This window comes from Protopterus annectens, chromosome 1.part0, assembly GCF_019279795.1.
Source record: "Protopterus annectens isolate FY-2018-M chromosome 1.part0, PAN1.0, whole genome shotgun sequence".
In the NCBI taxonomy this organism is placed as follows: Eukaryota; Metazoa; Chordata; order Ceratodontiformes; family Protopteridae; genus Protopterus; species Protopterus annectens.
Genome location: NC_056725.1, coordinates 71,520,320 through 71,546,109, shown reverse-complemented (window position 1 = coordinate 71,546,109; position 25,790 = coordinate 71,520,320). Strand labels below are relative to the sequence as shown.

Sequence of the window (25,790 nt, the reverse complement as noted above, 5' to 3'; positions counted from 1 at the left end):
TTTTTGCATCTGTAAATATGTATATGTTTTATAGTGCAAATATGTTTTGTTCATTTCTTATGTGATCCTCTTCACTTGGTCTGCGCCTGCAAATGGCCCATTGAGATCAGAGCAGATTACTATCAAAATTCTGATAATCAGTTGCTTGAGTAATGACTTACTGGAAACAAAAGGAAGTAAATGACATTGTTCACTCACACCAACGAACGTAGTAATGATGGTCAGTCAAATTCAACATTATCGACATTACCCAACTTACCCTGACATCCAGAGATGTCCTACAAATATTTTGCAGGGGGGCAAGACCTGCTGCACCCCCACACCCCCTAATTATATATTCCAACTCTGAGATTGCACTACAGTGAGGAAAAGGGTAAATTTCTCTATCCATACTCTTGTGCAATCTCCAATTCAATTGCAAACACAGACACTCAAAAGTATGAATGCAAACTACACCTCGACATTTCAGAGGCGACAAAAATTCAACTCGAGATTTTCAATTTTTGCACCTATACCCTTGACCATCTGAATGACGGTAAACTATCAACATTTGATAGTAAAACGATCAGAGCACTACCTAAGTAAACAAATATAAATACAAATAAATAAAAAATAAATGAGTAAATTAGTATGGATATGGTTTAATAGATAGCTTATTCATAAGAGAAGGGCAGTATTTAATACATCATTTCCTAAAAGTAACGGCAGATGGGAGTAGTGTAGTTCTATCTAGAAATGGCTATTTTGCATTATTAAGGATGTGGCATGGGTGTTCTTTCTAGGGGCTACTCTGAAGCATCAACAGATACTGTATTGTTTTGCAGGATATAGGTGCTACAGGATAAGTAAAGTATTATGACTGGGAGGGCACATTCCAGATGTAGATTGTGTACATTACTGACTTTTGCATAACGTAGTTGAGGGGTAAGATGACTAGAAACAGTGACAGGCTTTCAGCTGTTCGATTATGATGAACCAATTGACCCAGATATGAATACTGCGATACCTGAGCTATTTTCCTCTATTCCTATGTTCTTCTTACAAGACCTCTCCACTGCAATGTCGCTTTTTTCGCCTCTGCTTATTCTCATCTGACTGCGTGACCCACCTTGCCCACTTCCTTCTAGCTCACCTTATGATGTCTACCTCTGACTATCTCAATCTTATCACTTGTTGACCCTCTCTCTCTCTGGGTGTCCTTCCACACAAGCTTTCTTTGCTTCATTTTCCAAGTTCTGTTTTTCATGGCTACATCTCCCATTTCCTCTGTTCATCTGACTCTGTTACATCTCACTTACCTGTACTCATCTGACAATCTCTGCCTGTATTCTCTTGGCCCGTGCCTTTTTCCCTTCTGTTTCTCACTCCACCTTGCCTAAACAACCTCTTTTTGCACCTTCTTCTGTAGTCCCACTCCACTCTTTCATGCCTCATTTGCTAGTCCACTAACATCTCTAGCCATCAGTCTGCTATAAAGATTCTCCTTTCTTTTGCAGACCTGATATCCTCTGCCATCCCAAAGCTCTCCAAGTCAAATAGGTGTTCCACATCTAGAGCACCTCAGAAATTTCTACTCCATTTTTGTCCAGATTATGATTTCTTGTTTACCTTGTTAGGCCTTTATTAGCCTTTTTATATGACAGTACTAGTCTAGGAACTAAGTCAGAAATGTAAAAGTAAATTGAAAAGGGGACTAATTCTGTAGGTGGTCCATGTGAGGGTATGAAAGATAGGGAGGGTGACTGAAGTTTAATGAATCTTAGGGGTGGGCCTTTCCAATATGATCTTGTAGTGCTCACTTGTGCAAGCAGATGATAGATTGTGGGGGGGGGCTTCTTCAGTCAGGGTTTATGTAACTGGTGGACAAGTCAAGAGCCACTGGATTTAAAAGCCAAGCCCGGAAGAAAATGTGGAGAAAAATCATAAAATAGTCAGAGTGCAATGTTTCCTAGCAGCTGTCATAAATAAACACTCTCACTCTCTCACACTTCAGCAAAACAAATTGAAGCAGAATCAATACAATAACAAATCAAGAGCAAAAGACAAGAGAAGAGAATTAAGTACATAAATTATAAACCAAGAAGTCAAAAACAGTCACAGACAGGATTACCTTTCATTATCTATTGATGCAAAATGACAGCCTGTTTCTTCAATGATAATCTTGGTACCATTAGGTTTGTTTGTCCTCATACAGACTTCATGTGCAGCATATGTTTGGATCTTTTGTTACTTGTTTTGTTCTTGCAGTTGTTGATTGCAATGAGTCTATGACTACATTTCAAATGTGTTATTACAAATTTTGGAATGGGTCAATCATGTCCTTAATATACTGGTTACAGCCTGCTTAGATATTCTGAAACTAGTCTTCTCTTTGAGGTCAATTTTTTAATCTTTACTGAAGGAGGCTTTAGTAATTCTATCACCTATCTTTTATTCCCACCATACTTGATAACTTTTTTTCCTATCACACGTCCCTTTTTAAGTAACTTATTTTTCTTTTACTTTTTCCTAACCCCCACCACACCACCCCCATAGGGCTGAGCCCAGTAGCTCAGAACTGCACCCAATTAGCTCATTCACTTTGGGGTCATGGGAGTTGGGAATTTCTAGGTGAGATGACAGCCCTATGGCCCATTTATTTTTGGTCATAAATCTCACATGAGCTCATCTGCAGCAAGAGTCAGGTGTTAGGGAGATGGTCAGCTTCTGGGTCCTGTAGGGTAGCCTACCCTTTTTCCACTGTGGTACACACCCGCAAACACTGTGGTGTTTTTTTTGAACTCTGCTATAGCTGCCCTCTGAGGAGAAACATTCCCTTTGGATAACTTTATTAAGAAGGTCATGTATGCACAAACTGAATCACACTTGAAGGTAGGTGGACTCATGAAGCCACACACTTCACTTGGTACAGATGCTATCCTCATTAGGGTGATTAATGATCTCTTTATTGCTGGAGATCTGAGCATTAATTCTCTTCCATTCCTGCTGATCACTGAAAATTGTCTGACCCTACTGACCATGGTCTAGTAATGAAATGTTTATGATCGTATGTGCTCTGGCTGCTACTGAAAGCCTTGCTGTTGGTCAATTACCATTTGTATTAATATAAAGTTGACACAGTATAACTGGGTACTTTTGCAAGAGCCTTAGAGTAGCTGGCTTTCGGGTGTCACTACATTATAGTCTGGGCAGAAGGGGGCATATCTAGTAAATCTGTGTCAGCCTTTCCTAGATGTGTGTGTGTGTGTGTGTGTGTGTGTGTGTGTGTGTGTGTGTGTGTGTGTGTGTGTGTGTGTGTGTGTGTGTGTGTGTGTGTGCGCGTGTCAGCTACTTGGAGCAGGGACAATAAGCACTGGTTTCACAGAGATGGTGCTGGAGGACTTGGCTTAGATACTCAGCTGAGGTCTCAACTCTATAGCTGTGCCAGTGGAGAGTCTTACTGGGGACTGAAGGATAGAGAAATCTGGACCCTGGACTGAGTGCATTCCCTGTACGGTCTAAAGAAAAATTGAGCTTGATTCAGAGAGCTGCACCTGGAAATACTGGGTATGTCCATTTTTGTTCCAAGTGAATGTCCCTCTCCAGTATCAGTGGTGAGGATTCAGGCTCCTTGATTACTAGCCCAGAGAACAGACGTAACAAGTATAATCAACTAACACGAGTATAATTAAAAAGAACTGGCATATTTAAAAAAAGGTGGATGGTCTTAGGGAGACATTAGTTAGCATCCTTAAATTTAATTATAGAAATGGTAAAAGTTTAAAATAAATACTATACTATAAAGAGAATAATTTTAAACATACTAACAATATTTATAAAAGAGAATGACACTAGACCATGGCATAATTGCCACTTCTGTCAGTATATTTATATGCATCCAAATGTATTAAATGTCAATTATTTACGAACCCCTGTTAATTGTGACATGAAAAATATAGTATGTATCAATATATATCAAACATGTAGTACCTTCTGTATTGGTAAATGTAATAGGAAATTAAAAGAATGCACTGGCGAACATTTGCCTCACATAAAATATAAAATTCCCACTAATGCACTATATAAACGTGTCCTTGATAAAGGAGAAAATAATTTCATTAGATTTTCAGTACTTGAGGTAATAAATGATAACATAAGAGGTGGTGAGATATCCACAAAGATGGAAAATGTTGAATATAAATGGATTTCAGTAATCAGAGCTGATCAACCTCCAGGCTTAAATGGTGGCTACATTACAAGGCCTTTATTAAGGATGCAGGTCACTGTTCCTTTAAATTTTTGAAAGATATGATATGATCATGTGATCTAGAGGTTATTTAAATGTTTGTTACTGCATTCTCTGGTTTTATCTGACTTGTAAAAGCATTTTATGCAAAAGCACATAATTTGTCATGTTTTTAATTTGGTGCTATTAAACTAGATTGTTTTTTACCTTTATAGGATTTTTTTTTCCTCTTTTGAGCTGCTTTAGATCTTTCCAATCTGAGAAAACCAGCTGTCTATCCGGTACATAGCACAGAGGTTTATGCCTATATCCATGAGTTTGTTTTGCAATGCTTAAGTTGGATATTGTATCAAATGTCTTACAAAGGTCAAGGTAGGCAGTATGCACTGTTCTGTCATCCATTGCCTTTGGTAACCCTGTCAAAGAAGTCCAGCAGGTTGAGAAGGAATGATCTGCCACTTGATGAAACAAGACTGAGTTGGATCCAGTGTTTTAAGGTTTTCTATGTCTGTATTAATAATTTCTATGATAATTCTTTCCATGTTCTTGTGTATGAGACTAGTCATATTTATGGGTCTGTAATTCCCGCGGTAGGTTGCTGGCCCACTGTTGTGTAGAGGAAATACCATTGCAGTTCTACATTCATATGGCTCAAAACCTGTCTGGAGACTATGGTTAAAAATTGACTACAGTGGTCCCCCTAGGACATGCTTCAGGCTATTAAGTAGGCACCCTGAGATGTTATCTGGGCCCACTGATGCAGTGTTTTTGGCATTAGAGAGTGCACCTAGGACCTGCTCCATAGTAATAGTTTGGGGGAGTTGTCTGCTGGTATTTCCTGGGGGGCAGACAGGAAAGGGGTGGTAAAACTGGAGTTGAACTAGTTGGACAGCAGATTTACTATATCTTCTGGCTCTATGTAGGTGGTTACATTTACAGTCAGTTCTGCACACTGCTGTGTGCTGCCTTTGAGGTTTTGAACATAGCTTAACAAAGCTTTATGGTTTTCCTTTGGCTGGGAGGCTATTTTTACCTCAGATTTGGCTTTAGTAGACTTAATTTGCCCTCTTAGTTGTTTGTTTAGATGTATGAGAGTGTTTTTATTATGCTCAGCATAGCACATTTTGGCTGTGAATTTTTTAATTTTATTATCTAACCTGTTTATGTTTGTATTCCACCAGGGTCATTTGTTTTTTTTATTTAGTTCTGGGATTATTTCTGCTGGGTACAGCTATCTATACATTTATTGACAATATTATGCCGAGTTTCTCTGAGCAATTCCTCACAGGCAGCTGTGTTCTCAGGGTTTGGGGGGAACATGGAATTATGACAGGTTACACTTAATAGAAGGAAGTTTACCTTAGAATAGTTCCTAAATGCTACAGGGTTAGCCAGGTTCACAGTGTTAATTTTTAATACAATGGAGACAGCTTTGTGGTCTGACTTTTCCAGACAGGACACTACCGTAGGGGGCAGAGCATTTTCCCATGTTTGTGAATACCAGGTTGAGCATGTTTTCATCCCCATCTGGGTGTAAGGACTATCTGGTCCAGGGTGTTTGTGTTTCAAAGTCCAAGAATGTCTGGGCCTGTAAGTCTTGGATTGTGCAAGTGCCCCAGTTTATAGTGGGATAGTTGGGATATAATTTTGTGTGTGTGTGTGTGCATGTATGTATATGTATAGATTAATATTATTCCTAGTTTTCTGCTTAAAAGCTGAACCTTTTTCCTATTTTTCAGTTTGGTTAACTGTGCATTCATAACAGATGCACATCCACATCTATGTAGATAGATATACGTATATACACGTGTGTTTGTGTATATTTATATGCACGCACACGCACACACACACACACACACACACACACACACACACACACACACACACACACACACACACACACACACACACACACACACACACACACACACACACACACACACACACACACACACACACACACACACACACACACACACACACACACACACACACACACACACACACACACACACCCCTATCTATCCATCTACTAGGTAAGTGAACTGGTTTCTCAGCACCTGGCCCAAAGGTAAATGTAGTGTTATAAGTGGACATTTTTGTGTAGCTGATTGTCAAGCTTGCTTTAGGGAGGTATGCACAATCTAGAATAGTCAGACAGACCTCATGCAGATATAGGAACATGCAACTTCTGATAATGATCAGCATTAAATAGCAGCAGCAACTCACCACGATACTGATCGGTTCTTTTTGAAGTTCAAAACAAAAATGGTGTCAACAGTCTCAGTACCATGTTATTGAATCTTGCAGAATAATTTAAAGACGTCCTTCCAGAGCTGCATTTTTGGCTTAGAATTAACAAATGTAGAGATAGGAATTACATTCCATGTGTTATTTTGGATTAAATGGCAAATACACATTTCCCTAAGAAAATCAGGTGCATTGGGGAAATATCCCTCAACCGTTTTTGACATTCTCATTTCTGTTTAACTTTTTTTTATCTTGTTACCCCAACAATAACAGTGCCTTTCCTTACACATTACCCCCCTTTTTATACATTTCTTCATTTTGTCTTTTGAAGTCAGTGAACCTAGAGTTTATTATAGCAGTAGACTATTACACTGTACAGTACATATTATAATGGACAGTTAACGACAGTTAATCACTCGTGAAATGTTTTTTAAGATTAGAAGTCTGGGTTTGGAAGGGAGAACTAGAGACAGAATAGCCGATTGCATGTGAGATTACAATTTCAGCTTTTCAACAAGAGAACTAGAAACAAAATAACTTGCTGCATTACTAATAATTCAGATGCAGGAAGTAATGTTTCCTGAGTGAGTACCACAGAAGAAGCTATACTTACTGTGAGAACGTTCTGTAGGAAGAAATGAAAGTGGCATTAGAAATATAGGGGTGAAGCTCACTTTGTTCCTCAAATTTGTCAATTTATTTATTCCATTTGACCATTGAGAAAGTCCAACTAGGCATTTAACCCCTTTTCAGTGGTGGATCAATATCGCAGAGTAGTGAGCTCTTGGCAGAAACTGAAATAGCATTTTCAGTGGAGACCAGAGGAGAAAAGCTCAAAAAAATAATACATAACAGGACAGAGAATATAGTACCATATATGCTACTTGCAGAGCCATAAGCATCATATATATATATATCTATATATATATATATATATATATATATATATATATATATATATATACACACAGAAGAGCTTTTAACACTTTTGGCTGACATCAAAGATTGAAGAAATACAATTTCATGAACTTTAATCATATTCTGACTTAGGAATGGGGTCCATTCCCGTAATGTATTAGAAACCCAAAAGGTTTGGAGAAATTAGAAAATAAAAGTATGGGTATCTACATATCTTTATAGATTATTGTATTAGATAAGGTGCATAAATAAGCACTTGTGAAGGTTAAGGCGTAGTCTAAGGCGTAGTCATTGACTAGACATCGCTTAACGACTTTAGCACAAAATATGAAGAATATCCATGTTGGTACAATTGGATAAAGGAGTAAAGTGAGAGCAGTGTAGACTGGGTTCAATTAAAGGTGTGAGATGTGAAACAGTGGTGCACGGTGGTAGGGACATTTTAATTTAACTTGTGTCTCTTATCCTGGTGAAGCACACGAGCAAAGCAAAGTATTTTTCAAGTAATGTTTTAATTCAGACTTGAAGGAGTTGAGGTTGCCTACTTGTTTCAGGGTTAATGGGAGGGTATTCCATTTTTGGGAAACACTATTTGAATATGGGGCAACACCTGCAGTATTTTTGGTTTCAGATATGTTAAGAAGCATTTTGTCACTCTGTTTGGGCAGTAGGGACAGAGAAGTTGCTGAAGGCTTGGACATTTGTCTGGATTATTAAATTGTTTATAGGTGACAATAAGATGTGTGTAAGTAAAGTTATATCGGAGTTCAAGCCAAATGAGATATTTTAGAGCTGTGCAATGGCGGGAACTATGAGGTAGGCTAGTGGCAAACTTGGCAACTTGATTATAACAAAGCTTCAAGTTTAAGGAAGGGCTGAGATTTGGTAGGATATAGGAAGCATATAGTATGGTAGAGACAAGGCACGTTGTTGCAATGGATTTCCTGGCAGAGTCTGTAAGAAATGGTTTGGCTCTGTACATACATCTGTCGCTCATCTAAGACGATGAGGCTGGGTGTTCATTTGAGTAGTTTATTACACACAAACAGATCAGGATGTATGACTGGAACATTAAACTTAAATTAATTAACTAACTGACTGACTGCTACACACACATACATGCTTTCACTCAAAATGGCACTCTTGCTTGCACATGCCCATAGACTGGAATATCTCTTAAAGGTACCACACTCTGACCTACAATGTCCAAGTTTCTGACTAGCTTTTTTTTTAACTTGTTGTAGGATATGGTTGACAAATTTTAGTTGGTGATCAATGTGAACACGTATCAGTTTGGCATTTGCCATTAACTTAATTTTTGTGCTGTTTTTTGTGGGGTAATGGAGAACTGATCATATTGGAGGTTGAATTCTTTTGGGATAATAAGAATGTGTTTAGTTTTTTTTTTTTTGGCATTGAGCTGACAAAGGGGGTGCTATAGTAATTATGAATCATGCTGAGTATTTAAATTTTTGAAATCACTATTAGAAGACATCAACACTTTTAAGAAGATAACTTTTATTGATGTTAAAAAAAATTGTTGCAGATGTTAATATGGTAATATATGACATGCAATTGAATGGTGATATTTCAATTGATTTATTTAACTTCTTGACTGTTTCTTGTCCAAGAACACCACAGATATATGGGATACCAAAGATCCATAAATCATGATAGAGCCCCCACCGAGACCAATAGTCTCTGGTGGGGGCAGGATTACAAAACCAGGATCAGTTTATTTACAGAGAACATTAAGTCAATATCTGTGTTTATGTCCTAGTGTAATTAAGGACACTACTGATTTTTTAAGTAGGTTGAGATGTTGGTTTACTGGGAGAACTGGCAAGAAATTGAGTTCTGATTACATGTTTGTGACGTTGGACATAATGTCGTTATTCACAGTAATACCAAATGAATTTGGGTTTGAGGCTGTATGTGAATTCCTCACTGGCGAAGTGGAGATGGTGACAGCAAGGGTGCAAAATATCTGTGCTTTATTAGAAATTGTTTTAACTAAAAATGTTTTTATATTTGATAATGAGCCATTTTTCCAGTTGTCCGGTGTGGCCATACAACACCTATGTGAATATAGTTCTTCATTAATGGGAGAAAAAGTATGTTTTTAATAATGAGAATGGTTTACGGAGGAAAGTTGAGCTATACTTAAGATTTGTAGATGACTGCATTTTTTGTGTGGAACGGCACAATTGAAGACTCATTGGATTATGTTGCTTATTTAAATACCACCACTGAATTCATTGAGTTTAAAATGAACCATTCTTATAGTGAGATAGTTTTTCTAGATGTGCATTTAGAAAAGAAAATGGATAAAACAGAGACAAGTATACATAAGAAAAATGTGCATGTGAATAGATACATACATAGGCAGAGTTTATATGCCCCCCATATTTTTCAAGGAATAGTTAAAGCACAAATGCGCAGAGTTAGTAGGCTGAATACAGATGATATACGGTTTAGTGAGCAAATGAATGAGATGGTAGGGGAGTTTGTGAGTAGTGGCTATAGCCGTATGGAGGTATTAAAAACAGCAGAAGATGTGAAATCAAGTAGAGGTAATGTTATGAAACCAATTTTTAAAGAAGGGGAAGTAGCTACAACTGGAGCAAATGTTAAGAATGATAACAATAGATATGTAACTACTTATAGCTTGAAAACCAAGCAAAAAATAAATCATATATAAGAACTGGCCTATATTCATGGCAGCACCTCAACTACATGCTATATTACAAACTAGACCCTTCTTTAGTTATAGAAATCTTAAGAATTTACAGAGCAGGTTATGCTATAAAGATTTCAAGGATACAACAAAAGCAAGGTTGGGCAATAAACCTGGTACATACGAGTGTATGTGCTGTAGCTGCTGTGATGACATTATTAAGCACAATACCCAGCATCCAATAAGCAGTTTAACTGTGTTGCTACCTGTAATAGTGTTATGTGGTTTATCTTGCTATATGTGTAAAATGTCACTCATTTTACATATGAGAGACCACAAGGAAACTAAAGGAGTGTATAACAGAGCATAAGTCAGAAATAAGAAGTAATGAGAATAAATTATAATGCGATGTTTAAGCACATCATGCACAATGGTGTGGATCATAGTTTTACATTTAGAGTGATAGACAGTGTACAGAAGGGACCTAGAGGTGGTGAGAAAGATTGTTTAACCGAAAGAATTGCTGCATTAAAGTCTGTTTTTTTTCTGACGAAGAATAAGATGGTACACAGACATTGGTATGCGAGGGTATATCCAACTTGCGCAGTACCATATGGACTCAGGGAATCAACAACTCATTAATTAGGCTTCTTATAGTATCATTGGATTTTTATTTTTTAGTTGCCTTGTTTTTAGAAGTGGAGCAGTAACAGGCAATTGAAGTTCCTCAGGTTTGGTCTGGCTGGTGGCAGTATTACAGTAAAGGAGAAGAGTGTTGCAGTACTGGAAGTTATTACTAGCCTCTACTAGAAATTACTCTGCATGTGTTTGTGTATGTGTGTATACATGTGCACTACTTTAGTTATGTTACAGCTACAGCAGAAAATATATTACTGTTAGACAGTGAATACAGAGTAAAGGGGATGGGGGGCTTAGGAAGCCAAGGTCTTTTGCTCTGATGTGTGGTAATTTAGTGAGGAGTCTATTTGAGTATGTCTGGTCTGCATCTCATAGCCCAGGGTTGTGCATATTTTATACATGACCCTAAGGTCAAACTTGACTTACTTATTTAATTATAATGACTTATAGTCATATATATATATATATATATATATATATATATATATATATATATATATATATATATATATATATATATATATATATATATATATATATATTAATATTTTGTTTTGTCTATTTACCAGTATGTATTGGTAAAGCAGTGTAGACTCAAGAACTGTAGAACCTGCCCCTTGCATGCTGGTATAGCCAGTGTAGAACATGATACCATACTCTTGTTAGATCATCACACAGTAAAAAAAAAAATACTCTTTTTGAAAATGTTGCAGTCATTTTCAGCCTCATTTCAGGTGAAAATAACCTCTGTCACTAGTGTAAAAAAAGTTCCGGATTATACATTTTCTATGCTATAATCTACACTACCATCTCTGTAGATCTGGAGAGAACTCCAGTTTTGGGAATGTTTTTTCTGCACCCACCACTAGAAGCAGTGCATGTAATTTACTTTTCCCTCTTGTAGATATCCCCAAAAATAGCAATAATGCTCTAAACATATACATTAATAACCACTGTATGTGCATTAAGACAAATATAAGCCTGTCATAATCAAGTTATTTAAGTATGTCAGGACCAATAAGAAAATAATAAGTACTGCTCACTTTATCATATGTGTCTGAGCTCAGTCTTCATTTGAGCTAGTCTCAGATGCATTCCAAGAAGAACTAGATTATTCAAAAAGTATGCTGGATGACCATAGGTCGTCTTCCCAATAGTGACAGTGCAAACAACTATTTCTACAGAACAGTTCATGGTATACTAGACAGATCTGGCATCGATTAACTCTTAAGGGTATAAAATTGTCTTTCAGCCATAAATAATAGCAGCCCTAAAAAAGACCGATGATTTAGCCACGGAAGACAAAACCGCAGCCCTAACAAAAATAAACAGATGACTTCCAGGAGCATATTATGGACTCATTAATGGATGAGCAATCTCTTACCTTCCTCACCTAATATGATCTGGTGTAAAAGAATTGCCTTGGAACACAAAAGACAGAAAATGCAATGAGTTTTCACTACAGGGTGTAATGGTAGAGGGCAGAAGTTTCTGGAAAATCATCATACTTCCCAACCTCTTAGAGCAACAAATGTGGACAAAGTCTAAAATGATGGGGGGGACAAATAGGGACAGATTTTAAATATTGCTCTTATAAACTTAGAAAGTTGATAGAATAATAGGTTTTGCATCAGCATGAATTTTCTGAAGGATGTGGAGTCTCAATGTATGCCATCATGTAATGACTTCAATCCTCCGCTATTTTCCAGAAAGGAACAGATTTTAGGAGGAACACACCAAAAATATGAGGCAAAAATCTGGACATCCTGCAAAATCCTAAACAGTTAAGAGGTATGAAAACCATCAATAATATTTTTTATCAGGGTAAACACTGCATTGCTTTACTAGGTGACCCAGCTTATGTAGTCATATAATCCTTCATTTTTTTTTTTTGTTTGAATCTCCTGTACCTAGTCTCAACATAACATAGTTCTAGCCCCTTCTGAAAGGGAAGGTAAGCCTGAAACTTCCTTCATGCAGGAATTTAGTATAAGCCAGTTGAGGAACATACTGATCAAGGTAAGAGGAACTGGATCCGAAGATCCTGATCTTATTCCACCAAACTTGGGCCTCACTGTGGATGTGAAGGATGTACTCCTCATCTTCTATAGAAAGACACTCAGCTGAAACCAGTGCGCACCAATTACCATGCTAAGCACCTTTGTCATGTTCTTGGAATGTTTAGTCCATCTATATCTCTACCACTGTCATGAGGTTAACTACATTCTAAACAACATGCTTTTTTTTTTTTTTATAAAAGTTACCTACATAATACATAATTTTTGTAAATATCTTTGAGAGCACATCTAACAAAAGGCCAATAGTACCAGCCCTCTTCTTTGGCCTAAGGCCTTCAACACAATTAATAACAAATGCCTTATTTCTAGGCATGCCTCTCATGGTACAAATATACATATAAATCTGGTTCCACAGCTACATTTGTAGTCACAAAATCAAACCATCATCATCTTTAAATTCATTTATGGTTGTCAAAGATATATGCCCAGGGTTCTATTTTGGGGCTTCTGCTTTACAACTTGTACATTAATGTTATACTCCTCCAGTACAAACCAACGAAAACTTATATCCTCCTAAATATACAAAACTATCAACTATTTACAAATATATGCAATACCACATTGCAGAGATTAACTGAGATTTATGTCTTTTTAGGATATGGTTATATATAAACAATATAACTGTGTTCTTAGAAGAGTTCATAAAATCATTAATTCATTTGGCAGAATATAATCCAGTTATAACGACAATAAAATATTTACATTAAAATTTTAAATAAGGTATATTAGTTTGATACAAGAAGATATTTTGCTTTAGTCTTAGAAGATATGGATATTACTTTTAAAAGCGTTTAAGGACTTTTAGGCCATTTCTGTAAAAATAATATACTCTTTCAGTTCCTGACCTCACTGTTGTGCAATACACAAATGATACTGTCCTGCTATATAAACTTGAAAAATATACTGTATGAGATTATGTGACTTGTTACACATATATAAATATGCATATAATGGTTCCCCTGCATTTTGTGCAACATCCGCCATTTTGCCAACAAACATATAGTGTTTAGGTTTATAGGTTCATAGATTCATAGGTAGGTACTAGGCTATCGGTCCCAAGGGCCTATGTGAGCCTAGTCAACAAGGTTCCCTGGCTTTTGCCACCCAAGAAGGTTATTCTACTGTGCCCCTGTCGATCAGTGCCACAGATTAGATCCTCTGGGTGAATTTGCTATTTCCCATCGACTCATGAAGATTTTTCTTGAAGAGTGCTAGTGAGGAACTCTGCATGATATGGGAAGTCTCTGGGACAGGAATCTATCCCTCCAGCATGTTCTGTTTATTGTGGTGAGAAGGTTTAGGTCCCTGGAGCATGGAGCTTGGTAGGATTGGGATTTCTTTAGGTGTAGCATGTCCAACAGCTCTGGGTTTGACATAGCTTTGTATGTCAGACAGAGATCACCTCGGAGTAGGCGATATGCTACATAGTAAAGCTGGAGTTTTTTGAGATGGTCAGTGTAGGGCATCTGTTTGAGTCCTGTGATCCTCTTTCTGAGGTATTTTTGTGTCCTTTCCAGCTGTTGCGAGGTACATTCCAAAAGGGGCATTTTACTCAATAATATGTGTAATGAAAGTCGAGTAGAGGGAAACAATGACCTCTTTTTTCCTGGATGAGAACCCTTTCATGATGAGGTGTGCCATGTAGATAGATTCCCTGACTACTGTGGCAATGTGATTATTAAAGGAGAGACTACTGTCCACCTGAGTCCCAAGGTCTCATCACATTTTTGGTGTTATGTGGACTATGTGGTAGTTCATGGGTACTGAGTTCTTACCAAAGGGGATAACAATGCACTTTTTGGCATTGAACTTGAGGCCGTGGCTCTGGCACCAAGCATCAGTCTTGGTGAGGCCCTTCTGTAGTGTGTCCACATTGTTCTGGGATTCGACTATGACACCTAGTTTGCAGTCGTCTGCGAACATAGTCAGCCAGAGGCCCTCTGTGTTACCTGTACTTTAGAGAAGTCGATACCAAACAGGAGAGGACCCAGGACTGAACCATGTGGTACTCCACTTGTCACAGGTCTGAAGTCAGATTTGGAGTATGCAACTTTTACAGTGTGGGTTCTGTCGGTGAGCCAATTGGCAACCCATCTTGTGACATATGGATTTATACCCAGTTTAGTGAGTTTATCTAGGATTCAGAATGGGGCATGATGTCGAAAGCCGTGGCGAGGTCAAGATAGGTTGTGTGAACTGCCTTACCTTCTTCTATGGCTATAATGATAGTACAGATAGCCAAGTGTTGCAAATGTCAGTGCTATGTTTTCTCGAGAGACAGGCGAGTGAGGTTGGAGGGGATGACAATGTTTGTATGTATGTCTGTGAATTAGTGTTAGGATCATGGATAAGTATTGCATGTTTGTGTGAGAGTATGTTTCTTTTAGGATAAGGGTCAAGATTAGGTAGGGAGGAATAGATTTAAAGTTGTTAGTGTATGTTCATGTGTGCTTGTGAGTGTGTCTTGTGTATTGGCACAGTTACGGGAAGGTTGTATTAAGGTAAGGTGTAGGGTTATGGTTGGGGGAAGGATAGCATTAGGAGTAGAGACCATTACTAAGGCGGTACATTAGTGTGGGGCCATAGAACAGTATCTTTGGCACACTTACTCTGTCTATATAGGAAGAGAGGAATGATTTGCCTGGTTTATGTATCTACCATATGAAGGTCAGACTGGTTCCTTTATAGGTATTGAGGACACAGTGCCTGGGAAGTGTGTGTGTGTGTCTGTGTGTGTGTGTCTGTGTGTCTGTGTGTGTGTGTGTGTGTGTGTGTGTGTGTGTGTGTGTGTGTGTGTGTGTGTGTGTGTGTGTGTGTGTGTGTGTGTGTGTGTGTGTGTGTGTGTGTGTAAAACAAGAACTAGATATTCCATCAGAACAGGGCACATCTGATTATGAGAAGTTTCTTCTTCTCAGAGTTGCCTAGTCCAGTATTATGAACTGACAATAGCTTTGCAGATTGTCTCATGGAAGCTCAATTACTGTCAGTCAAAAAGGTTCTGCTTGTTAAAAAGAAATTGAGGAGCCTTTTCCCAAAACATACCAATAAATACATATAGTATTTGCTGGACAAGCCTTCGCACACCTCATATACTAACCAGAATTACATTAACGTAGATCATTTCCTCAGACACATACAGTGGTTTTGCACAAATGATAATCCTACATAGGTTAAGTACTTAGGCTGCAGTCACAAAAATATATCTTCAGGCAGTTACAACCCAACTGAATGGTCTATAATCACCTATAATCACCTGTAAAGAAACCAACTCTGCATGCTGCATTCGTTTTTCCACCTTGTTTTGAGCTAATTAATAGGAAGTAGTCGGAGTTTCTAAATTAATAGGAAGTAGTTAGTTTCTAAATGTACTCTCTTAACATTCATACGTCTTGTACCATACTATATTATAGAATAAACTTAGGGCAAGGCTTATTTGTAATAACTGGGACAAAACTCAGTATATTCATTTTCCCTTTGCTTATCTTCAGACAAAGTGCAGTAGCCAGGTCCTCTGCTCTTTGACTCATTGTGTCAACTTAGGATCTGGCACAGCACTTACCTTTCCTCTGTGTATTAACTGTTGCTACCCTGGTTTCGCCAGTGAGTGCTGAAGATACTAAAGCACAGAAGCCAGTTTAGAAGGCATGACATGGGACTTATTAGAACCGCAATGTGTTGGGATTCAGTTAGGTTGATAGGATTGTCACTTGATAGAACAATAATTATGCAATGTGAAGTTTGTGTTTTAAATGTGTTACCAAATTAGATGTCTAAAGAAAACAATAACAAAAGAAACTTGTTACTTTGACCATCTTGGAATGCCTATTTTGTATTAAGAACTGGTGCCAATACTTTTTTTTTCACAGCACCTTTAGCTTGGAAAGCAGGATTGCAAATTCACTGTTCAACAATGCAGTGTGTGTTTGTGTGTGTGTGTGTGTGTGTGTGTGTGTGTGTGTGTGTGTGTGTGTGTGTGTGTCTAGCTAGCTCATGTAGTGCCCTCCACAGTTATCCAATCTGGCATCCCTCAACTCTAAGTGGAGGAAAAAAATGTCCTCTTTCCATATTGACGACCAAAAATACAATAAAATAAAACTTTAACACATAGCTGGCTACTGATAAAATACTACCACAAAGTGCTTAAGTTCTTCAGTGCCTCATCCTTTACTGCAAATGTAGTGTTGACATTCACTTCTGGATGCCGATACTACAATACCTCCTCATGTGCAACTACCAGAAGGGCCCCATAACACCTTGTGCCTACAAGCATCTGCTCCCTTTAACAAAAGCAAGCTATGCTTCTGTTGTTAGTTTACCCTAAATCCTCATAATTTCTATAAATTTTTTGTGATTCACCAGCATTGGAGGGTTCATGACTTTAAGGAAAGAGTGGTGTAAGGAAGTACATGTCTATGTTTTCCCAATTTCCTGTGCTGAAATAAAAATCTGCTAGCAGTTCATAGGTTGATACTAGGCTATCTGCCCTAGGGCATTTACAAGCCTAGCCAGAGTGTGTTTGGCTTTTGACACCCTTCTTAGATTAGTTGACTGTGCCTCTGTATAGTAGGTCACAGAAGATAGCCCATTTAAGGTTAGTTTACCGTGCCTCTGTCTGACACAGAAGAGATCCCAGGGGTAAATTTACGATCTCCCATCCAAACGTCAAGATTCTTCTTGAAGAGGGTCATTGAGGGGCTCTGTCTGACATGGATTGGGATTTTGTTCCAGAGTGATGGGAGCCTCTGGGATATGAATCTGTCCCTCCAGCATGTTCTATTTTTTTCTGTGCTGAGGTTTAAGTCACTGGAGCATGTAGTTCTCACGGATTTGGATTTCTTGAGGTGGAGCATGTCCAGGTTGGACATGGTTTTATACATCAGGCACAGATTGCCTCTGAGTAGGCGGTAAACTACTGAGTAGAGCTGGAGTTTCTTTAGCCTAACTGCGTAGGACATCTGTTTGAGTCCCTTGATCCTCTTGGTGAGGTACTTTTGGGGTCTTTCTAGTTGTAGCAGGTGTCAGGTAAGGTACATCCCAAATGGGGCATTGTATTCAATTATGGGCCTCTTGATCTAGATGTGACCCCCTTCGTGATAAGGTGGGCTATATAGAATGTCTTTCTAACCACTTTGGCAATGTGATTGTCAAAGGAGAGATTGCAATCTACTTGGGTCCCCAAATCCCTAATTACTTCTTCTGTACTTAATGGATTACCACCTATGTGGTAATTTGTGGGCACTTTGTTTTTCCCAAAGGGGATGACTATGCACTTTTTGGCTTTTAGCTTTAGGCCATGGCTCTGGCACCAGTTATCCGTCTCTGTGAGACCTTTTTGGAGGATGCTTGTGTCAGCTGGTGAGTCGATTATGGCCCCAGTTTGCAGTCATCTGCAAACTTTGTCAGCCATAGTTCTCCTGTGTTAGCCTGTACCTCAGAGAAATATATACCGAACAAGAGATGTCCCAGGACTGAGCCTTGTGGGATGCCACTTGTAACTGGTTTAGAGTCTGACATGGCACCTGCAATTCTGACCATGTGGGTTCTATCCCTAAGCCAGTTTGCAACCCATCTTGTGACATAGGGGTTGATATTTAAGCTGGTGAGCTTATTTATGATGCCCGAGTGGGGTATTGTGTCGAAGGCTTTTGCAAGGTCAGGTTAGGCTGTGTGGACTACCTTCCCTTTGTCTATGGCCTTGGTGAGTTTCAAAGAAATTGACCAGGTTCAAGAGGCAAGATCTGCCCCTAACAAAGCCGAATTGGGTAGGATCCAGTGTTTGGAGGTTCCCAATGTCTTTGTTTATGAGTTCCATGATGATACGCTCCATAGCTTTGCAGACCAGGCTAGTTAGGCTTATAGGGCGATAGTTTCCGGGGTCTGTTGTGGCACCATCTTTATGGAGTGGGACCACTGTTGCAGTACGCCATTCATTGGGTACATATCCTTTTGTAAGGCTGAGACTGAACAGTGATTTTAAGTGAGGGTGCAGTTCTTCTTGGAGTTCATGTAAAACGCAGCCCGGGACATCGTCCGGTCCCATTGATGCTGTGTTTTTTTGCTTTGGAGAGGGCAGCTCTCACCTGTGCATCTGTTGGGATAGTCATTTGCTCATTTGGGGGGGGGGGGGTTTGCACTGAACCTGTCTGCCAGGATGTTGGCAATGTCTGTGGGTTCAGTATATTTTTTTGTCATTTTGCACCAACTCAGAGCATATCTGGGAGTTTCCACCCAGGTTTCTGACATAACTAAAGAAAGCCTTGTGATTATCTTTAGCGTCTTGTGCAATTTTTCTTATGAAGCTAGCCTTAGATGATTTTATGAGGGATCATAGTTTCTTGCTAGTACTGATCAGAGTTGCCTTCCCTTTCAGGGATTTTGCTCTATCATGTAGTAGCACTGCCACTGATGGGTTTTAAGAGAGGGGGATCAAGGAGTTTGGAATTGACCCAAAATGGCCAATAAAACTACAGTTTCTAGGCAGTAACCACTTCCACAGGGGCAGGCAGGCTGTTCAGTGTTTACAACTGCCACTGATGAACACAGAGACTTCCCTGATAATATGGCCGTCTGTCTAAGCTACCATTTCTTGAAGAATGTGTCAAACAAGCCTCCTATAAAGGAGATGCAGTTGGGTACCCAGGATGTGTGTGTGGGTTTCTTATATTATTTTCCTTGGAGTTAGAATATTAACATATGTCTAAAGGGATTATCGTTCCCTTTCTTTTGTAAGATTTTGTTTTAATATAGGCTGTAGTGTTTCTGGCAATTCTTATGTGTTTAGCTAAGGATCTGAGTTGTAACTAGGCTCGCTATCCATTTTTGGTGTGTGTATTACCAATTTATGAAAGCAGATAAAAAGGACTGGCAACTTCCATAGACTCTTTCAGTGGAGCAGTTTTAATATTTTACCTTTAACTTAACTCTAGTTCCCTATTTTTTCTCTGTTAACTTGTTATATTATTATTTATTACTATTGCCATTGTAAATTTTTCAGTGAAACATGTTAAGTGTAATGTTGTTAGCTTGTTGCTTTACCCCTCCTTGAGATACTATACATATGAATAGTTAGCAATGGTGAAGTAAAGGATCTATATTAGAACATCAAGGTTTAAAACCTTCGAATGTTCTAATATTGAACCCTATGGAGCGAAAGCTTAAAATATCTAAGCAACAGAAACCTGAAATCTTTCCTAGGGAAAGATTTTGGTTGTCCGTTTCTGTTGTTTCGGTATTTTCAGCACTGTGGTGGAAAGCTACGGGTCGGGTTCAGGTAAGTGTTGATTGTGTGGATGTGAGGGTTAGGGTGGGTTAGGTGAGTTAGGGTTAGGGCGCAGGTGAGGTGAGTTAGGGAGCGGGTGAGGTGAGTGTGCAATAGTGACGGACCTTAGGGTTAGGGTTTGGGTTAAGGTAAGTGGATAGTTAGTGGTGTGTGTATAGTTTAGTGTAGGGTTAGTTGTAAGATTTTATGTGTGTGTGTGTGTGTGTGTGTGTGGATTGCTGTTTGTTTGGTGTACTTGTGTTGCATATATGTGTTTTGGAACAGCAATTTTTTTCCCTGGGAAAAAAAAATCACTGTTCTGACAGTTCGAGATTGTAAGCTTTCACTTACATAGGGTCGATTAATCACCATTCACTTCTTTAAGCAGTCAGTGATCTAATATAGACCTGAAGTAAACATAATATCCTTTGCCTTTACTCACAGCATGTGTCATGCCTAGGTCAAAGATGGCCACTTTCTGACTATATATATTTCTGATGTCTATCTGTGGTCAAAGTGAAAGAACTAATGAGCAGTAAAATGCACTGCAACTTGTTGAGCTCAGACATTTATGCTGTCCTTCCCTGACAAGCCATATATATATATCAACGATCCTATAACAATGATCAGCTAACTGCCTATTGCTTTCACATACCCACTGCAACAACCTAATTAATCCTCAAAATAACCATATTATGATCACCCCATATATCTGACTGCGATCAAATTGAAAGAAACAGTGAGAGTAATGAATTTAAACTTATTTATCTTAGATAAATGCAGTTGTCTTCCTTGACAAGCCACATCGAAGATTGGTTGATTATGATGAAGTGTATGTTCTTTGTTTTCACACACAAAGCAGTCTGCTTCCTCACTTCCCCTCCTACATGTAATCACATTCTGTTTAACCCTCACCCCACCCTACAGATATTTATCTCTGATCAAAGTAAATAAATAATGACCATAATAACATATTTTAATGTTTTCCTCTCAAACTCTTACACTACCCCTACCTAACAAGCCTGTTGATGATTGTTCGAGAAGTGAATGTCCTTTGCTTTTATACACACAGAGTCCTCAAAGCCTCTCAATCCCAAAACATCTGCATTCTGACTATTAACTCCCAGATGTTTGACAATAAGTTATCTAGTCTCTTCCTAGCAGCCACATTCTCTCTGCTTTATGGACCCCCCACTCCAATATCAAAGTTAAAAAAATAATTAAAATAATAATAATAATAATAATAATTTATGATGATCACTTATGTAGGGCAACATATACCATTACCACAGATAAATTTACTTACTTGGTATACAGTCAGTATTTTTGAAGATATCTATAAGACAAACACAATAAAATTAAAGCCACCAAACCATTGGTCAAGATTTCTCTTGAAACAAGGCCAGAGTGCTCTGCCTCACATGTACGGGATTTTTTTCCACACAGCATAGGGAGTCTTGGGGTGATGAATTATCTCTCCAGCACGCCCTACCAATAGCCGTCGTAGTTTTTAAAGTCTCCTTGTGGTGTGGCTCTTGATAGATTTTTTTTTTTGGTGAAGCGTATTCAAATCTCTGCTTGTTGAGGGCCTTGTATGTTAGTGGGGTAGGTCACACCTCTGAAAAGCGGCTGAGAGCTGAATAGAGCTGGAGTTCTTTCAGTCGGGCAGCATTTGACAGATTTTGAGACCCTTTTTATCCTTTTGGAACTTTGTGTTTTTGTGGCCTCTCCAGCTGCAGTGTCCGGGTCAGATACATTGGGGCATTGGGCATTGGGCTCAATGAATGAGTCTGATGAAGATGCGTGATGACCCTGACTGACCTCTCCCAGTCTAGATGATGATGATTCATGATAATAAGGGCAATGTAGTAGAACTTCTTCCCTACTACTGTGACTGGTGGACTGGGTGTGACCACTAGGTCCCTGGGTCCTTCTTGTGCTTCTTCTGTTGGTAGTGGTCTGTGCCCTATTTGTAGAAGAATTATGACCTAGTTTTTTTAAAAGGCTTTTTTTTGGCAGATGCTTGGCATTTATTTTGGCATTAGTCTACTTCTGACGTGGCATCTGCTTCCAGATATCTGTGTCAGCTCATATCTTTTGTATATCCACAAAGTAAGCACTTTTCATTCAACAATATAATGAAGGATTTCACCAGACTTCTGTAAAAGATGTGAGCTTAAATCATCTTGGCAGCTTTTGTTTTGTTCTTGATTATTTTTTTCTCATTAGTCCACTTAGTTGAATTACGCTTTTCTTTCAGGCCTGACCTGCAAGACAAAACCAGTTCTGAAGATTGTATCATTTTCTGGCTGGAACAATCATTAGTAGAAGAAACTAGAGACTGCTCAGTATACACTGACTTTGGTTATTATAAGCAAAGGTAGAACTTATCTTACATAATAACATGCCACAAATTAATTACTCATAACCCAGTTATATGTGAGATGGAGGAAAGTGAGACAGTGTGTCAATATGTAACAATGCCCCACTTCCAGGAAGGATTTTCTGTTTTCTTTTTTGTTTCAATAATTGTTTTTCCTGTACAGTAATAATCCTAATTATATAATGTGCCTTGAAGTACTCTCAGCATAGGAAAGTGTTTATGATTTTAAAATAAAAATGTGTGGGAAAACTGAATTATTGCAGCAGCACAGTTCTGGATGTTACTCTAGTTTTGAGAAAAGCTGGCACTTGATATTAAAGAGTTCTGATTTGAAGACATTTTCTTGTATATTTTTCTTAATTTTCCTATATTGTAATCCACATCAGTGCATACTTTCTTGCTTTTATTTTCAGTTGTAAACTTATTTTTTCAAGTAGTCAAGTACAATCTTGCCATTTTTGAACACTATATGTGAAAGAGTTTATGATTCGATGATATCACATCTTTAAAGTGCAGCTATAGCCCCCAGCTAAGACATATAATTATTAAACAAATGTTAATGAGGTTTCAATTATTACTTCATTGTATAATCAATTGAATCAACTTCACTGTATACATTATAAATGATTCATTCCCGATTAATGGGTGTAAGTCACACAACTTTACCTTGTAGGAAACAAAACAAAAAAAAAAACTATATATATATATATATATATATATATATATATATATATATATATATATATATATATATATATATATATATATATTTGTTTCATTGCTAAGGCAACTTTATACTAGGCTGTTGAAGCAAGAATATGACTGCTCCAAAAGAAGGCAATGTCTAGGCATCTACCATGTACAGATGTATATGAAAGCTCGTAACAGGTCTCATGACATGAGACCAGTACTGAGCTGTCAAGAGTTAAAGGTGGTTTTTGCAAATCAAACACTGCATTTTTTCTGATGCAAGTGATTACCGTGGAAGGACAGAGAGAGGGTAACCTCAACAAGTCATCGCTTTTTGGAACTGTCCATGGGTAGGCACTCTTCATTCATTCTATCTAATACAGACTAGCAGATACCAAATACAAATGAATATATTTTTCTTATTTCTTCAAGAGATGTAATGAAAGAAAAGACAGTATAAATTTCAAAATATTGCAATAGTTGAGTGGAGCTTCTAAAATACTGCAGTAAGCATGAGTCTTAATTCTAGCAATCTAGTGAATGCTCTTTCTACTAAGCCATGCATTCCTGCAGTAGATTACAGTTATTTTGCACTTCTACAGTATTCTCACAATAATTGCATTAGATCAATTGAATATGCAAGCTCTTGTTAATATTTTTGTCCCATAATCTATACTTTTCTTAATTAATGTGTGTTAGATACATACCATCCAGGCAGGCCAGTACTCATTAGAATTCCAGAGTATAGCTTCCTCCATTTGCTGCAGCATGGCTTGCACTGATAGATTCCTCTTTCCACCAAAGAGGTTAAAGGTCTGGATTAGGTTGGCCTCAAAACATTCAGACATATTTTGGCAAGGCTGGATGGCACTGGAACCAGCTATCATAAGAATTCTGTAAGGAAACAAAGTACACACACTGTGATTATGTTGTGGTACGTTTGTTTCCAGTCTCCCATTCAGTATCTCCTCTACAGTCAGCAATGTATCTTTTTTCAAATGTCCTAGAACATGAGTTAAACATACTATTTGTATAACAGACATATGAATAGTACTGCAAACATTAGCAGGCATCATAAGAAAAGACAGTGCATATGCCCCCCCCCCATACTCATATTGAAAGAAGTAAGACTGCTAAATTTACTGTATCAAGCATTTTAATCCATATATACAACCAGTGGTTTATGATGTAGGATTACTGTTTCACTGGGGATGGCTTTGCAATTGCTGATTCTACCCTAGTGCCCTTTCCTTACTAGGAGGAACTCTATCTGAGTTGAATGTTGGCTGTTTTCCTGATAACGATGTGTTGGCCACCATCAAGCCGTTAGCCAGATAGAAGTCCAGCCTCTCCTTTATTCCTGTTTATTCACCCATGCAGACACAGGCATTCCTCATATCCTGTTCAGTCATGGCATATGTGCATTCAGGTCACCCATTGTCCATACCATCATCCTTACATATTCCATCACATTCTTAAACAGTAGTGTTTGCTCAGCTGAAAAGTGAACACAAAAGATTTTCCATGGTTAGTGCATACTAACTGTGTAAACCTTAAAAACAAGTACTGGAGATCAATAAAAGAGAAAATAGTATGATGACTTGAAGGCAGACCTGCTGTTCACAAGTCCCAGTAACCAAGGATTTAGAATGAGATGTTAACACTGTAAATATGCAGAAATACAGACACCAGGAGATGGGAAATGATAAATAGTACCCATGAAATGCAGAGAACAGAAGAAAGACAGGGAGAGCAAAGGAGACAAAGGTAATGACATAAATTCAGGGTGGAAGAAGGTGCACAGTTGAGGAGAATGAGGCTGAGGAACAGAATGTAAGGGAGATTTTGGACATATCAGTGGAAAGGCTGACATACAATCCCTTAGGGTTCAACTATGGAATTCATAAGGCTGAAGGAAGGAAGGAAGGAAGAAGAATATGGCAGGTGGAGAAGTGGGAGATGAACAAAGATGAGAACCACCACATTAGCTGAGGAATGTCAGTATTCAGACAGTTAACATGGTGCTGCTAGCTCAGAGAGGAGAAATTGCAGTAACAGCTTTGAGAAACTTCATGAACAGATAATGAGGACCCTGAGAAGCATAAGTGGAATATTTAAGCCAACTGATAAAGGGTAAGGCATGGATAGTGAAATAAGCAAATCTGAAAGCAACTACAATCACCCAACCGGGGGGGGGGGCATCATCCATTTTAGAAGAAATAGTTAGACAAGAGGTCTAAACTGCAGAGAAGTGGACATCAGTAAGTACTCACTGTTAATGCTACATTAGAGAAAGAAGTGGCTACAGGAGTGATGGCCAGGTTTAAAAATACTTAATGAATATCAGTAAATATACTTCTCCATTTCAGATGGGGTTACTGGAAGGAAGCAAACATAAAGGTTTAGACCAGGAATAAAAATGAAATCCATAAATCCATCCTGGTCTGATGAAGTTCATTGTGGATTGTGAATGAACAAAAGTGCTAACAATACATTTTGGGATAGTTGGAACTCTCTCCTGGCATCATTTGTTTTACCAGAATCATTAATGTTGCAAGGGCCCTACTGTCCCTTAAACCAGACAAATATGACTAAAATCTATTTGCGGCCCATGTAGGAGTGAGTGACCGGAGGATCTCCATCCAGAGGGCCATGCAGAGAGACATGATGGA

General features: G+C 38.3%; 1 protein-coding gene across 2 annotated transcripts in view; it reads right to left on the bottom strand.

Annotated features, from left to right (window-relative positions):
* The window catches only part of LOC122812253 (4F2 cell-surface antigen heavy chain-like), a 767,505-nt gene that overhangs the window by 307,849 nt on the left and 433,866 nt on the right, over positions 1-25,790 (bottom strand). For both annotated transcript variants that reach the window (XM_044084754.1, XM_044084682.1), the window contains exon 7: positions 23,826-24,012. In XM_044084754.1, coding sequence (XP_043940689.1) covers positions 23,826-24,012 — 187 coding nt within the window. The remainder of the gene's footprint in view (positions 1-23,825; positions 24,013-25,790) is intronic.